The 17,117-nt window shown below is 39.1% G+C and overlaps 2 protein-coding genes across 2 annotated transcripts; both read left to right on the top strand.

Moving 5' to 3' along the window:
- Positions 1-6,353: 6,353 nt before the first annotated feature.
- LOC104904158 (proline-rich receptor-like protein kinase PERK9) lies at positions 6,354-7,310 on the top strand. Its single transcript, XM_010692350.2, has one exon. The coding sequence runs from the start codon at positions 6,354-6,356 to the stop codon at positions 7,308-7,310; it is 957 nt and encodes a 318-aa protein (XP_010690652.2).
- An 8,440-nt stretch (positions 7,311-15,750) lies between these two features.
- LOC104904157 (leucine-rich repeat extensin-like protein 3) lies at positions 15,751-16,587 on the top strand. Its single transcript, XM_010692348.2, has one exon. It carries the CDS (start codon positions 15,751-15,753, stop codon positions 16,585-16,587), a length of 837 nt encoding a protein of 278 aa, XP_010690650.2.
- Positions 16,588-17,117: the final 530 nt, after the last annotated feature.

The following is a 17,117-nucleotide window of genomic DNA, read 5'->3' as shown; positions in this document are numbered from 1 at the left end:
GCATTGAGGACAATGCTTTATTCTAGCTTGGGGGAGTAGCTATTCGCTAGCTTGGGGGAGGTGTATATACTTTATTTCTTTACTTTCCTCATTTTCAAAAATTTCAAAATTTTTTTAAAAAAATATTTTCCTTTCTTTTCTTTTTCCTTCTAGTTTGGAGTTCTTCTTGATAAAGAAAAAAAAAAATGAAAAAAAGGATGTTTGGCAAAATGAAAAAAAAAAAGAAAAAAGAGTTGAGTAATAACAAAAGTACAAAGCATTTCATGCTCAAGGAAGATGCTAGTTGATGATATATGTGGATTCCTTGCTTTGATTTTGAGTAAATGTTTAGAGCTCCTTTTAGAAGAGTGTGAGCTTGGGTTGTGATGTTTTAGGAGGTGATTAATCTTGATTGCATTAGAGTCTACCAAAATGAAACTAATGAATGCTCATTGATGAATGGTTGAAAGTTCCAATACAAGTGTCACCCTTGAATCTACAATCTTCAACCTCTCTTTGAGTTTTCTCCCTTTTCTCTCTCTAGGTTTTGAGATTTCTCTACTTAAATCCTAATATAAGACTAATGGAGGCTAATCCCCTTGAAAATTAGGTCCCCTTCATAAATAGGATGATTCTATTTATAGTCCAATTATTACATCATTAAAGAGTCGCGAAAAAAACAGAGCTGTCCGGAAAATTTGAAAGGAGCGGGCGCTCCTTTATAAATAGGAGCGGGCGCTCCTATGGTAATTGGGCAAAACAGAAAGTTGGAGCGACCAGAGAGCGACCTGGGAGCGGGAGCTCCAAAAAACAAGGAGCGGGCGCTCCTTGAAAAAGGGAGCGGGCGCTCCTAAGAAACTGCACAAACAGCTCAACTTCTAATGACCATAACTTTCTCGTTTTTAATGCGAATCAAGCATGTGACCTATCGTTGGAAAGATACGAGCCAAATTTTACTCTCCAATTTGAATCACTAAAAAATGATTTGTAGTATGGAAGATATGGTCGTTCAAAGTGGACCATCTTGTGAATCTTGCTGTCTTCAACTTCATTTGCCTCCTTCGCTTTATCATTCATGGTTTACCCACATTTGTGCATTCTTTCGCTTTATAGATGAAATTAAAAGTATCATTTCAATTGGACCTATAAAGAACCAAGAAAATAATGTAAAAAGTAACTTGAAAAGTAAAACAAAGACATTTCTAAAAAGAACTAGTAAAACAAAAGAATGCATTTTAAGCAAAACAAACAAATAAAAGAGGGTAAAATAGAAAAGGAAGGTTAAAAATAGGGATAAATAAGGGGTTTAGAGTGATATAAATATCACTCATCAGTGAGAGAAGGAGGAAAAAGGATGAATGACGTGAGAGAGGAGAGAGAATAAGGGATAATATATTTGATGAAGCCCGCTTAATATTCGAAGCCATTACCGCAATTTATTAACGACTACCAAACGGGTCGTTACTGGTGTAGATGACGGGGCTTCATTATTAAACAGAGGTACACTTGTAGGTAAAATTTCAAGTGATGGCGAAGGTGTAGATAATGGGACTTCAACTAGCAACCCCGCTAACAAGTCCATCGCTTAATATTTCCACTTATAGACTCTTATTTTTTGGAATCTCCAATAGTATATAGACCTCGCATTCGGACCAATAATATCGGATCCGGACCGGACGAATTCAAATCGGCCCGATTTCAAATCAAGTTACATTTGCATCGGGATCGACCTGACCGCGCCATTTAAGATTCAGCCATCGTTTGAACTATTGCATTTCGCACTGGATCGAATTATATTTGGATTATTGTTTCAGATCATCATTGGATCGGATCAGATTTCGAATTGGATAAGAAAGATTTTGAGCTTTTTTAGTAGGGTTTTTCTATGTAAATAAATATTTTTCTATGTGCAGTTAGTATACCAATCTTTTGAGTTATTAATTATTCTATTATTAGCGCTTTTCTTGAATATTTATGATTTAGTAGTTACTAGTTAGTACTTCCTACATTTTTTAAAAATTATTTCGTCTAAATATTTGAGTATTAGTTATATATACTTAATAAAACTCTTCCATAATTTTGTTTATTTATTCTTAGAAAAATTGTAATATAAATTATAAGATTTTGAAAATATGAAGGAAAAATAAAGTTTCAAGCCAAGTCATTCGGATCAGATTGATTTCGGGCCGGGAAAGATCATATCGTGTCATTCGGATTTCGGATGAGTTTCAGATCAAGATTATTTCGGATCGGATTCGGAACGGATCAGATCGCTTTGGATTCGGATCAAGGTTCTGGCCGTGTGGTTCGGACCCAGATCGGACCACCGAACATGATATTTCAGACCCAATTTTCTGACCAGGTGCAACTTTGCCAGGTCTAATGGTATATGTTGAAGTACTTCGACAAGCTTGCGCGTGAGATATCAAGCATCTGATGTTCATACAGCGGTATCCACAACTCCTTTGCGGGCTGATAAGTCATTTTATATATAGTTTTTTGGTGCATTTAGGTTGCATTTTAGAGCATTTAGTTTCATATTTAGGTTCATTGTTGCATGATATTCTTAAGTTATGATTTTCTACTCCTATTCGGTATGTTTTCTTGTTTTTGATGAATTTCAGGCATTGAGGACGTATTTGGAGTATGATTAGCTAAACTTGAGGATTAGGAGCACTTGGAAAGGAGTTACAATGCATAAGGATCGTATGGATATATTGTAGTACGAGTTTGAGCAAAAAACGAAGCGGAAAATCATTAGAAGAAATGTGAAAAAGAGTCACGTCTACTCTTCTGATCATAACTTTTTGATATGCTCCTTAAAATCGAGTAATTCTAGCATATTTAGAAACTAGACTTGAAGAGATTTCCAACGATAGGTGGCACACCCCGAGGAGACTTCTAGTCAAGGAGTTATGCTTTCCGGAAGATTGCACTGTTTCTATTGGAATCTGCCACGCGTACGCGCGGATCATTAATCCACCTATTAATGATTTATTTAAGACTTTTCCTTGTCTTGAAAATTACTTTTCTAGTGATATTAGGTGAATATTATTTAGATAGGTTTTCATTCTTTCTCTCTCCTCTCCCCCTTCACGTTATTCTTAATTTTTAGTTTTCTCCTCTCTTTCTGTCTAGTTTTGAGTGTAAACCTAATTTTTTTTCCTTTTCATTAATTCATGAATTCTATTAGTTTCTTTCATCGATTTTTGTGATTATGCTTTTCTTTGTAGATTTAGACTTCATTATTTATTTCATGATATAGTAGTTTTTATTTCTAGGGTTTGGGAATCCATGTTTATATGATATGATTATTGATTGATATTTATTCATGGTTTGATTAATTATTGATTTCTCTAATTGATTAGTGTTTTATTGTTAATCTTGCAATCTGATCAATTGTCTGATTAAATTTTGCTAATATAGAGTCATAGATCGAGAGATAGTACTCTTTAGAGGCTTACCTATAATTAGCAAATCTGATTATGTTGAACGACCGTACTAGCATATGTTGATTTGAGAGTGTTAATGCCTGACCAAGGATTAATCTGTGCTCTAGATATTTGATTGATTGAACCATTGATGATATTTTGATAGATTATAGTTATAAACATGGTGAACCGTTACCCTAGATCCTTTTTAGTTTGATTTTCATAGTTTGATTAGTTTAAAACTTTAATTCAGATATTTTTGATCTTGTTTAGTTCTCCATATCGTAGAAACTATATTAAAACGAACATCTCTCTGTGGATTCAACCCTACTTATCCTACTACATTGTTAGAAGGTTTTGTAGGAATTATTTTTGACGGGTGTACGACAACCTATCACGGGCTCCATAGGAAGAAATGGTATATAATGTTAAAGAGAGTCCTTCACGTAAATTGCTTTGAATAGATAAATCAATCATTTGTCCTTGTGGATCTGACATTAATCCTCTCATGCCTACTAATTGATGTACCTGAGACACATTTCCTCTAGCTCCCGAAAAAAGATATTATATGGACTGGATTATAAGGGTCAGTCATCCTAAAATTAGGATTCTTATCTTATCGCAAATATTCACTTGTAGAATACCATATCTCAATGGATTGACGTAATTTTTCTACCGCATGTACATTCCCATAATGATGGTGTTTTTCCAAAATCAAACTTTGCTGTTCAGCATCTTGGACTAGCCATCCTTTAGAAGGTATTGTTAAAAGATCATCAATTCCTAATGAAATGGATGTAGCAGTGGCTTGCTGGAAACCCAGAGTCTTTACTTGATCCAGGATGTGTGACGTATATGCCATTCCAAAGTGAGGGCATCAATTTTCCTAATTTACCCAAATGTATTATTAATCTGACTTAAAAGTTAATTTCATGTTCAATTTTAATAAATCTGTTAGGTTTTCTCTAAGCCCTATAAACTATGATTTGTTTAGGTCAAAAAGTAGGTGCATATTAATCTTTATATTGAATCGTGACATATCTTGGTATGATACATATTTTTAGTAGTATGCATACTTTTTATGTGCTTTTCTAATAAAGCGAGAGATTTACTATTCTTTGAATTGTGAAATATATAATCTATACCTAAGGGAAAAAAATTACACAGTGTGGAGTAAGAAGATGAATTTGTCATGAATTTTTTTTAACAAAAGAAGAAAGAAGGTGGGTGACATTCACTAGGCAACATATTCTAATGCGAAAGGGAATGTTAGGTCGGAGGAAAAGTAAATTAAAATTAGAGAGAAAATTTTTTGTTAGCCGATTAAAAGTCTAGAACTAAAGAAATCATGATTAATAGGGGTTAGATAAAACTTAATAGAAGTATTAAACTAAACATGAAATTAAAATTTAAACCTAATTAATACTATATTTGGTAAATTAGGAAAACTGAATCCTAGTACTAGAAAAAAAAAGTTGACTATATCATTAAAAATTCTCAAAAAGAGAAGCCTATGTTAGAATTTTTTATTATTTTTTTTAAAAAGGGCTTGATATTCAATTTTCTTTCATATAAGTCCAACTCATCTTCCATTCATCTCCGAAATGCAGTACAATTCATTGTTTTGGATCTACATCTATAATTGGCCAACAACAATTCCAAGTGTGTAAGTAAGCGAAAAAAAAAAAGCATGAGTTTAACTGCAAATTCTCACAAGTAGGGACTCGACTGTTCAGGTTGTAGAACCGTTGGCAGTATTTAGAAAAGTCCACCAAGTAATGGCGTTAGCCCCCGCTAGTGAATGTTGCAAGCAAGCAAACGTAAACTACACTCTCGGGATGATGCGAGGAAACCTCATACGACGCTCAAGTCAGTACATGTCCGCGAAGGATTTAGAGAGACGGTAGAGAGAGGGAATGAATTTTTGTTGAGAGAATATACCTGCAGAATAGTACTAGTGGGCTACTTATAGGAGTACTATTCCTCTGGTGCATGGTCCTTCTCCACACGTATCGCTGAGATGCGTCTGACATGAGGAAAGATTTTTGCTATTTTGTCTTGTTAGGCGACTGCCAACGATGTTGTCGGACCATTTAAGCGAACCGACTTATTGAGTTGTGGATAGTTTTTACATGGTTGCGTCCTTATAGTGTTCGTGGACTTATTCATGGACGTCCGCTAACGTACTTGGATTATACCCATACAACCACAAGTTTAAATCATTAGCTTTCATTTTCAAACTAAATAGGCTAAAGTTTTTTTTTCAAGAAACTATTATCAGTTAGGTGTGGGTAAAAATCAACAAAGTATTACATATTTAACCAATTAAACCACGTCCTATACAAACTCTGAAAAATTTAAAAGTCAAACGAAAATTCAATTTCTTTTCAAATTATGATAAATGTAAAAATTATGTCGTAATAATTTTATATTAAAAATAGGGAGAAGAGTACCGAAATCTCCATTTTCAAAGCTTTTTCAATAGTGATTCCACAAACTTGAAAATGTAAGATGTAATTTCTTTTAAGTAGATCAAATATTACTCGATATACATCAGTTAAATACACTATAATTTGTATTGCTTATCTAAACACAAATTTATACATCATTAAACATATCGGCACCAAAGACGACGTGCATAGAGTAGCATGAAAAAAGTAAGTGAAACAAAACTACAAAAGTGTATCTTTCACTTACTTGTTAGCTGTAATGTACGTTGACTTGGGATACACTAAAACTTGGTCTAACCTAGGAAGATTGATCCTATCCCGAGTTGACTGTTTAACTATACAACTTTGATATATGTACATTACCTCAACTACTTAGGGTGTAAATGTATTTTATGCCATATGTATGAATAATTCAATGGCATTACACGATTACATATAGCTATATTAACTAGGTCATCTAAAGGCAAAAGCCAAATAGTGTTTCACTATCGAAATGGGGAGGTACCAAACCAGGTTGCCTTTCGCCCTTGTGTTGGTAATACTGGCGAGTGCGATCTCCACCACCATGTCGCAACCACCAACATCACCCAACCTCTCTCCTACGCCACCCATAGCCTCCAATGCTACGACTTTAGCTTTTTTTGTAATGAGTTTCTTTCCACCAACACAATCACCATCACCTCCTCCTACAAGTATTAGTACTCCAAGTACAACCCCTACGCCTACTACCCGAAGTAATGCTCCCAGCACAACCCCTACACCGCCTACGCAGAACGTCCCCTCGCCACCACAATCGCCGAATTCAGTCCCACTACCGCCCCCTTCACCATCAGGCATTGTCTCTTCACCGGTGGCTCCAGAGGAAACTCCACCTCCCTTATTAAGCGTTGTCCGTCCACCACCAGCTCCAACCAGTTCTATTCCCCAACAAAAGAGTATTCCATTTGATAAAATAACTGAATTTTTTCAAAGTTCATCACCTGCATTTCCACCCAAAAAGAATGTTCCAAACCCATCACCTGAAATTACACCTTCATTGGAAAATGAAGTCCCATCACCATCCAATGTAAATCCTCCTCCATCACCACCAAGTCCACCACCTCCTTCTCCAGAGGCGACTGAAGTCCCATCATCAACACCACCTCTATCAGATGAAATTCCAACTCAATCACCTCCTGTGGAAGATCAAATCCCATTATCATCTTCGCCTCCACAACCAGACGATGCTTCACCTGCTAATCCACCACCAACGGAGGTGGATGAAGTTCCGCCTTCTTCAGTGACACCTGTCGATGATATTCCAGTTCCCCCGTCACGGGATGATAATAATGATGATGTCCCACCACCACCGGTGGTAAACACCACACCATCCAGAGATGATAACAATGATGATGTCCCACCACCGCCGGTGGTAAATACCACACCATCCGATCCCCAGACAGATGACTAGGATCACTCCTCTCTATTTTTAGTAAGTAGTAACGCTGCTTGTCGTCAGATGTCTTATGCATTGGTTATGCTGATGCAATTTATGCAATCAAATACTTAGCTAACCAAAAAAGTTTAGTATCTTTTTTCTATTTAATTAAATATCCAATATTTTTTTTATTCTTTCCAGCATTCTTGTGAGAGGGTTGCATAACCTAGTTGTATGGGTAAGACCCAAGTATATTAGCGGACGCCAGTGTGAAGTCCGTGAACATCATACAGGATGCGAATGTATAAACGACATCCCTAGCTCATGAAGTCAATGCACTCGATTGGTCCGACAACATTGTTGGCGATCGCCTAACAAGAAAAAATAGAGGAATCTTTGCTTCTGCCAGGCCTATCACAGCTATACACATTTAGAAAGATTACACGTACGCCGTATCAGAGGAATAATACTTCTATAAATAACCCACTAGTACTATTCTGCACGTACATTTCGTCACACCTAAAATAGCTTATCTCTCTCTATTTGTCTCTCCAAAAATTCTTCGTGGACATGTACCGACTTCAGTGTCGGAGGGGGTTTCCTCGCATCCCCCCGAGGGTAGTTTACATTTGATTTCCTTGCACATATTCACTAACGGACGCCAATTCCACTTTTTGGCGGACTCTTCTCAAGACCGCCAGCCTATACTACAACCGGAGCAACTTGGCGCTAGAAAGAGGGGTGTTTCATCTTTTTGATAACAGTAATGGGTGACGCAAACAACACAAGTCGCGAACCACCAGGATTTGAAATCGGTCAAGGGTCTTCCCAACCCCTTATTACCGAACCTACAAGGGCACCTGAGTTCCACTTTAGGATGCCCGAGAACAATGCTGTGAAGACCCCCAAGTCCTCCCCAACAACAATGTATCTCTGGAAAATGTTGGTGGCGTCCCATTCAACTTGGCTTAGTTGACTCAATTTTCTCCTGATCAACTGAATATCGTAGCATGCTTCATCCAAATGTTGACGAGCGCTCCTCAGCCTAGCAATTCTCTTTCCCCGAATGCTAATGCCGAAAACCGCAAGCGACCACTAGTTTTAACTGGTAGGAACAAGCCCTAGTGAGTGACAGTCGTAACTATAACAGTCCTAAGGTAGCGAAATTCCTTGTCGGGTAAGTTCCGATCTGCACGAAAGGCGTAACAGTCTGAGCACTGGCTCGGATAGAAGCTCGAAGAAAAATAGATATGTATGTGAAGATGGGGATTACCTTCACCTGGACAAAAAGTGTAACACCCCATAATTTTATATATGTTTATTAATTATTTACGGTTTTTTCACCATATACCCCTGACAAATTTTTTTTTGCACCATATACCCTTTCAAGTTTCCAAATTCACCATATACCCATCACCTACTATACAATAGCGTTAATTGCCCTTTTTGTTAACAGACGTTAACTCGCCGTTAGTGTTTTATTACAACTTTGCCATTAAGTTTGGGCGCCATTATGTTGGGAGTTGGAGGATGACAGTTGACAAAAAAAAACGACGCCCCTTCATCTCTTTCTTCTCTAACTCTCTTTTCTACTAGAGCTTAGGCATCCATTGAAACCTAAATCCTCTTACCCACTTAGCGAAATTTGAACACTACTTTGTGCGCAATTGTGAGAGGTTCATCCCTGCACCAAAATTTCATCTTGGGTCTTCTTCAGGAGAGAAATAACGCGAATTTTCTCAGTTGCGAAAGTTGGTTGGAAGTTCAAAATTTTCGAGGCGTCTACTTTTCGTTCTAAGTAAGTTCTTTATCCCTTTGTATGTGTTGTTGAACATTGTTGTTTTTGGAATGTTTCTGGTTAGGGTTTAATCAGTTTTAGGGTTTGTTTGTTGCGGTTTTTATTACAAGTATTTCTTTGCATTTTTTCCCTTTTTTTTTCCTTTCATTCAAATGTTCTATGCTTATGTATGTTGGAAATATGTTGGTTTTGTTGTTTTGGCTAGGTAGGATGGGTTCTGTGTGGTTGCTTTTGCATTATAACAGTAAGGATTTTGATGTGAGGGTTCAAGACACTGACTTGTGTCACTTGATGGGGTTGTATGAGGATGTAATGGAGGAGTCAGCTAAGCAGGATGTGTATCTCCCTAAGGCATTTAGGTTACTTGTCCATAATCCTAGGACTAATAGAAAAATGGAGATTGAGAGTGATAAGGACTTGGAGAGGGTTTGGTCTTTTGGTAGGGTCACAGACACCATTGAGATGTGGTTAGAGGAAACAAACAATCCTGGTATAGTATTTAGGGCATATGTTCAATTAAGGGAACAAGCTGAGAAGGAAAAACTGGAGAATATAAGGAGAGTTCAAGAGATTTTAAGGAAAGAACAGGAAGAGGAAGAAAGGAGGCAAGCAGAGGAAGAGAGAAGAAGGAAAGAAGAGGAAGAGGAGAGGGAAGCTGAAGAGGCAAGGAGGTTCTGTGTTGCAATTGAGGTTCCCATCCTATCTGTGGATGATGTTAGCATATGTGAGTACATGAGGGTGTTTCAAACTGAGGGGGCTGATGAGTGTTATCCTGGTCCATCTCAGCCCACTGCCTCACCTAGTAAACAACCAACAACAGCACCTACACCTACCAAACAACCTACACCACCAACACCTTCACCTCCTTCACCACCTAGAGCTCAAACACCACCTCCACCTCCTTACCTCCTAGAGAACCAACACCACCTCCTTCACCTCCTAGAGAACCAACACCAGCTCCACCTCCTAGAGAACCAACACCAGATCCACCTCCTAGAGAACCAACACCACCTCCACCTCCTTCACCTCCTAGAGCAACAACACCACCTCCACCTCCTTCACCTCCTAGAGCAACAACACCACCTCCACCTCCTTCACCTCCTAGAGCAACAACACCACCTCCACCTCCTTCACCTCCTAGAGCAACAACACCACCTCCACCTCAGTCACAAACCCCCTCCAAGAAAAATAAAAGGGTTAAAACCACCCCAGTTAGGAGACCTAGAACTAGGAACCAAACTCAAAGCCCTGTCTCAAACACAGAGGAGCCTCCAGTACCACCTCCCATGCCTGAACATAACAGTACAATTCCTGCAAAACCAAAAAAAGCACCTAGGTCCAGACCTGAGGGCTTTAGGGTACCCAAAAGCACAGCCAAGAAATTTGGGACCTATGTGCCTAAGAAGAAGAGCAGTGGAAGGGAGGGTACAGGGAGGAAGAAGAAGCTTCCAGTGACAGTAGTTGATGAGGAGAGTGATGATTTGGAGAGTGATGGGACCTACTATGAGTCAGGTGAGGGAGAGAGTGGTGATGATGATGATGAAATATGGATGAGTGAGTTTGTAGTTGAGGAAGATCAGATTGAAGCTGATGAGTCTTGCATTGACAAGACATTTGAGGATTGTCTTGATGGAAGTTCTTCAATGGATAGAGTTTACCAAAATGGAAAGGTATGGGTTGACTCCACCTTTGGGCACATAAAGTTAGAACAGTGGTTGATATTTCCAACCAAAGCACAGTTCTTGGAAGTCCTAAGAGATTATTGCATCCAAGAGGGGTTTGCAATAACAGTGGACAAGGCTGACACAAAGAGGTTCACTGCCTCTTGTTCAATGGATGGATGTAGTTGGAGGATACATGCCTCAGTGATTGCTGACAAAATCAGTTGGGCAATCAAGACATTGAAGGGGGAGCATAAGGCATGTGGTAGGTTAGAGGAAAATCCTATGGTGAGCTCTACATGGCTGTGTAAGCACCTTGCTGACCACATAGCTGCAAACCCTGATATACCAGTGGAGGGGTTACAGAAATTAGCTTTGGAGAAGTTTAGGGTGAGGGTGAAAACAAGGTTGCTATACAAGGTCAAAGTGATGTCAAAGGGGTTCTTATATGGGGGTTTGAGGAGTCTTATGGTTTGTTGCCAAGGTATGCAGAGTTCATCAAAGAGACAAACCCAGGCTCCTATGCCCTTTGTCACTTGGACTGGGAACACTGCATCTGTTGCCCCAAAGTTTGTGGCTTGCTTCTTCTCTTTTGCTGCACAGTTCAGGGGATTCCTGAGAGGGTGTAGGCCTATTATAGGCATTGATGGGGCTCACCTAAGTGGATATTACAAGGGTATACTACTGTCTGCCTTGGGTATTGATGGAAATAATGAGATATTCTTGATTGCTTATGGAATTGTGGACACTGAGAGCATTGAAAGTTGGACCTACTTCTTTAGAAATCTACAGATTGTGTTTCAACAAGAAGGGTGTGCAAGAGAGGATTGGACCTTCATCAGTGACCGTATGAGGGTGAGTTTACTATCTGTTTTGCTTTTATACACATAATGTTGTCAACTGATTTCCTAACACATTAAATTGCTGTTTGGTTAGGGTGTTGAGGCAGCTTTGCATTCAGTCTTCCCTAGGGCAACAAGAAGAGTTTGTTGCCAACATCTTTACATGAATTGCAAGAATGCTGGCTACAGTGGCACAGCATTCCACAAGCTCTTTTGGATAGCAGCAGATGCATACAACAAGTATGTATTTAACAAGGCTATGAAGGACATACAAGCATATAATGTTAAGGCAGTGGAGTATCTGGATTCCACCACTGAGCAATGGAGCAGGCATGTGTTTGACCACAAAGTTTGTTGTGACCATAACACAACAAACTTTGTGGAGAGCTTCAATGCATGCACCAAGCCTTATAGGGATCTCCCTGTTCTTACCCTATTAGAAGGTAATTTATTCTCTTCTTCATGATTTTCTTTAGTGTTTACATCATGCATGGAACAAGCTCACTTATTATGCTTTTTCATTCATTCTAGCTATAAGGCATTGGTCAATGAAGAGACTTGGGGCTAGGTTTGCTAAGGCTGCTGATATGGAGGCAACACAATTGACTGATTATGCACAGAAGATTTTAGCAACTAGGGCTGATGAATCCAAGTTCTGTTATGCAACATCTTGTGGGGGTGGTGAATTTGAGGTGAGGGATGGAAATGTATACTTTCCTTGCAAGCTCACAGATAGGACATGTGAGTGTGGTAAATGGCAAGGGTGTGGAATTCCATGCAAGCATGCTGTGAGGGTGATGTTTCATGAGAGGCTTGAGCCTTCTGATTTTGTGTCCCCTTACTTCAAGGGTGAGGCTTACAAGCAGACTTATGGGGAGCACATTCACCCTATGGCTGACCCAAGCCACTGGCCAGATTACAATCTGCCAGTCATTACCCCCCTTCTATCAAGAGAGGTGCTGGTAGACCTGCCAAACAGAGGAAGAGGGGTCCAAATGAAGCACAAAAGGGTCAGAGGCACAGTACTGTTAAGTGCAGCAAGTGCAAAGAGATTGGACATAATGCTAGGACTTGTGGAGGTGGTGCCACAAAAAAAGCTAGGAAGGACAAAGCCTCTACTTCAACTGCCCAAGCTTCACAGCCTAAACAGAAGAAAAGAAAGGCATCTGAGGCTACCACTACCTCAAAGCAGCAGACAAAAGGGAAGAAGACTAAGAAGAATTGAAGATTGAAGGGTTTTTTTTTGTGAATTGGGGCAATATTTTTTGCATAGCTACTTTTTGTCAAACACTGTTATATGATCAATGTGAAGAAAGTTTTTGTAAAGCTACATTAGTACTAAGTAACAATATTTCACTTAAATATTACAAACATTAGGATTACAAACATGAGTATTCCTACTTTTATTGCTACATTAAGTAATTTTTGTTGTTGTTTCAACTTTTTCTTCAATTGCCTAAGTTCTTCCTTCATTTTGTTATTAACAGAGCTTTCCCCCTCTTCCCTACTTCTTTCAGTGTGCTTGAATCCTACTCCATCGCTGCTGCTATCTTGATCATAGCTTCCTTTGCACCATCTAAAACTGTTGCATGCGTCACATTTGTAGTACAACCTTTGAGGATTTCTTGCAGTTTCAGAACTTCTTATTGCATATTTTCTCCTACAAATGCAATAAGAGTTAGGGACCCTTATGTATGAATTATTGTAATTTGAAGAGCATGTATTTGAAGGAGAACTCATGCTTGATGTGAAGGGTTTCATTTGATATAGGAATGCCTTTATATAGAACCCTGGCAGGCCTTTAATCTTCCTAACGGCTAGTTTTTTAAACTGGAAAAAGTAGCCGTTATAACTGCCAAAACTTTTAGGGGTATATGGTGCATTAAGTTTAAGAATAGGGGTACATCATGAAATAAGTTTGTCACTAACGGGGACCTAACGTCCGTCAACAAAAAGGGTAACTGGATGTATTTTTTCAAAGGTGAGGGGTATATGGTGAATTTGGAAACTTGAAAGGGTATATGGTGCAAAAAAAAATTTGTCAGGGGTATATGGTGAAAAAACCGAATTATTTATATTATTTTAGTTTATAAAAAAATTAATATTATTTTGTTAACTATTTTTTTTTATATTCCATTTGACTTTACCTTAAAAAAGGTTAAAAAGCTAATTCCTAGATTTCTTAGGTTAATCACCTAACTAGAATATATGTTTGGGTCCTTTTCTGAGTAACATTACTCTATTACCTCACTTTTATCAAGTAAGTTCTAACATTAAGTTTAATTTCGATTTTTATTTGATTTTCTGAATTGGGGATTCGTGAATTTAGGGTTCTGAAATAAAATAAATTGGGGGAAATTTATAATGCGAATTTTACATGAATGGTTCATGTTAGATGCTTAGTTTGATGTATTTAGCATATTTTCTAGTTTAATTTATACAATTATTAGGTACGAAGTTTATTCCAAAATTGTTGTTGTGTTGGATGGGTTGTTAGTTGATTAGTAGTTCGACTTAGTGGTAAAATATTGTGTTTGAGGGGAAACCTGCAACAAGTATGGATGGCAACAACAATAACGACAACAACCGAAATAATAAGAATATCGTGAATATATAATAACGTTAAACGAAAGAAGGAGACTTGTGATGCCCTTGCCAAGACTACCGCCAGGAATAAGAGTAAAAAGGTTGCTCCTTGATTGTTTCAATAAGTATTAGATGAACTGTACTCTATGACATTTGTTACTAGAAAGGAAAAAAGAAAGTGAGATTAATTAAATTTATTAGGATTAGCATGAGTGGTATGTAGTTTAATGTTATATTGGAGTTCTGTCAAAAAAAAAAAAAAAAAAAAAATGTTATATTGGAGTAGTTAACATGAAAATTGTCATGTCTGAATCCCTGTTATGTGAACTAAGCCATGTATACCTTGTCAAATGAACTGTATTCATATGCTTCGTGGATGTGCTGTATTGTCTTCTCAAATTTGTTTTTCTTTTCCATTTGATATTGTGATAATGAAGTATGTTTTCCCTTTTGCTATAAAAAAAGAGATTTAATACTTGCTACATATTATTGGTATTATTTTAACTATCATAGGTGAACAATAAACGATTCTTGGTTTGGTTGGTTTGTTTTATTTTTCCCTTTGAGTAGTGTTTGGGCCCATTAAGTCTTAGTGGGCCACCACACGTTCCAAATCCCTCTGCCAGCATGGCAAGCCCTCAGTGGGACCCAGCCGTCTTAAATCCTGCGCCAGCCTGGCAGGGACATTTTTCACACATTTCAAGACCTATAAATATGGAGCACGTCCCCATTTATTAAGGTAATAGCTTCTAGGCAAACTACTTCACAGATCCCAATTAATACACATCAACTGAATTGTTTGTCGGAGGGGCGATCCCGGATCCACCCCCGGGGCAGTCTAACTCTCGTCTTGTGCAGGTCTCCCAGCAATCTTCGACCATCCGACCCTCATTAATCTTAATCTCGATCCATCCCGCATAATACAAATTTTTACCCGAAACAGGTTGGCGCCGTCTGTGGGGACATCGAACTAAAGGTCATGGGCATCACTCGGAGAAATCTGAGACGACAAAGGACCCCTGTCCCCTTCATCATTCGAGAGCACCGTCCCACGAGGTGGCTGACGAGACAGCAGAGAACCCTCGACAAGCTGCTGTCCTGTCATTTTGTCACCAGCACGTCCTTGAAGAGGTCCACCCTCGAGAGGCTACCAGTGTCTTCAACCCTGGGGCGCCTTGTTTGAGGACAGCTCAAACCCCAGCGGGGCCCCCTCGATGTGAGGCTAGATAAGTCTAGAATATTCTACTTAGAGTAGTCTAAATTATAACACTCTTCATCCTCTTCCTAGATGTTACTATAATTTTCATGATTAATAATTAGACTTGAAGTCATCTTGGTTTGGAAAGCCTAGTCGTTCCTATGATCGCTTATAATCCTCGATCTTCCAAGTGGAGAGGCAAGTACAAGAGTACAACTCAGCAACTTCAAAGTCAAATTATAGTATGTTTGCGAGTTTGCTGCTCCTGCAAGAAGATTTCTTCTCTAACGTGCATGCATTCTCTATGATATAGCATAACATATTAAAATCGTACATGAGATATCCTAAACGCTTCTATATCTTAAACTTCTAAATTTATTTGGAGAATATGGCAGACCAAAATATAGTGGGTTTGCTTCTAGTATCAATGCTAGCAAATATGGTTTTCACCACCATGTCTCAACCTCAAATGCCAACTTTGGCCATGCCACCAATTCGCTCTAGATCACCAGCACCAGCACCAAACACAATATCACTGGAACCAAGGAAAGTATTTAGTCTCGCATTATTTTTCCTAGACATTTTCCGTGATTCAGCTACTCCAGTAGTACGCCCTTCGCCACCACCACAGCCATCATCATCACCACAACTGCCACCGCCACGATCAATACCACCATCATCACCAGCAGCGCCACCGCCAACACCACCATCATCGCCACTACCCCCACCCCTACTGCCAACGCCACCATCATCGCCACTACCGCCACCACCATCACCACTACCACCACCGTTGACATCACCGTCACCACCATTAGGGGTAGCCCGTCCACCACCAGAACCTTTACCCTCTCCCACTCAATCGCCTGTGTTTGTACCCAGTCCACCAGAGGAAGCCCTTCTTTCACCCCCAATAGAGACAGCCCGTCCACCGCCAGCGCCTATACCCAATGTCATAACATCACCTAACTTTGAATTCCCTCCACCAGAGACTGAAGATCAACCTCCACCATTTCAGGTAGACGGCCGTGCCCCACCTCCGCCTACACTGGGTCCCACATTCTCAATGTCCCCAGCATTTCCACCTCCGTCAAGTTCTTCTCCAGATTTTGACGGTGATTATGAAGTCTCCACCCCACCACCACCACAGGATGTTGATGATGATTATGAAGTCTCGCCACGGCCTCCAGATCAGGAGGACACTCTACTACCGCCACCAGTTGAATAGTCCATTTGTGGGTTCATGTTCATATCGATTGTGTTTGTATTTGTGTTAGTGTTTGTGCATCAAGGATATGACTAAACTACCAACAATATATTAGCAAGCTATAAAAAAAAGAGTTTTTTGTCAGAGACAACCTTTTAAAAACTCTTTTTTGCGAAACACAACCTTTTAAATTTTTTTGGGCAAATTCAAACCTTAATGAAATTTTTTGTTGTTGAAAACAACCTTAATTAGTTTTCCGACGTTGACTCACCGGAATCCGGTGTTGACCCAACTTAATGAGTCACGTGAGGTCACGTGACTTCATTAAACCCAAATCCCCCCCCCCCCCTTTTCCCCTCCTTTTCCCCATAACCCAATTCTTCACCTTTCTCTCTCTTTCCCTCATTCTCCATTAATCCCAAAGAAGAATCAGAATGCTTCGTCTTCTGTCTGGGTAAAATTTTTGCACAACAGGATTGGTTTGTGAGCTCTCAATTAAAGGTAAGTTCCAAATACTCTTTAACTTCCAATTTTTCAGTTTCTCGCAAATT

The sequence above is a fragment of the Beta vulgaris genome, chromosome 9 (assembly GCF_026745355.1).
Source record: "Beta vulgaris subsp. vulgaris cultivar EL10 chromosome 9, EL10.2, whole genome shotgun sequence".
Lineage (NCBI taxonomy): Eukaryota > Viridiplantae > Streptophyta > Magnoliopsida > Caryophyllales > Amaranthaceae > Beta > Beta vulgaris.
Note: the sequence above shows the minus strand (reverse complement) of the source record. Positions and strands in the feature narration are given on the sequence as shown.

Excerpts from the sequence above, each read along its gene's own strand:
- LOC104904158 (XM_010692350.2), top strand. The coding sequence starts at position 6,354 with ATGGGGAGGTACCAAACCAGGTTGCCTTTCGCCCTTGTGTTGGTAATA.
- LOC104904157 (XM_010692348.2), top strand. The coding sequence starts at position 15,751 with ATGGCAGACCAAAATATAGTGGGTTTGCTTCTAGTATCAATGCTAGCA.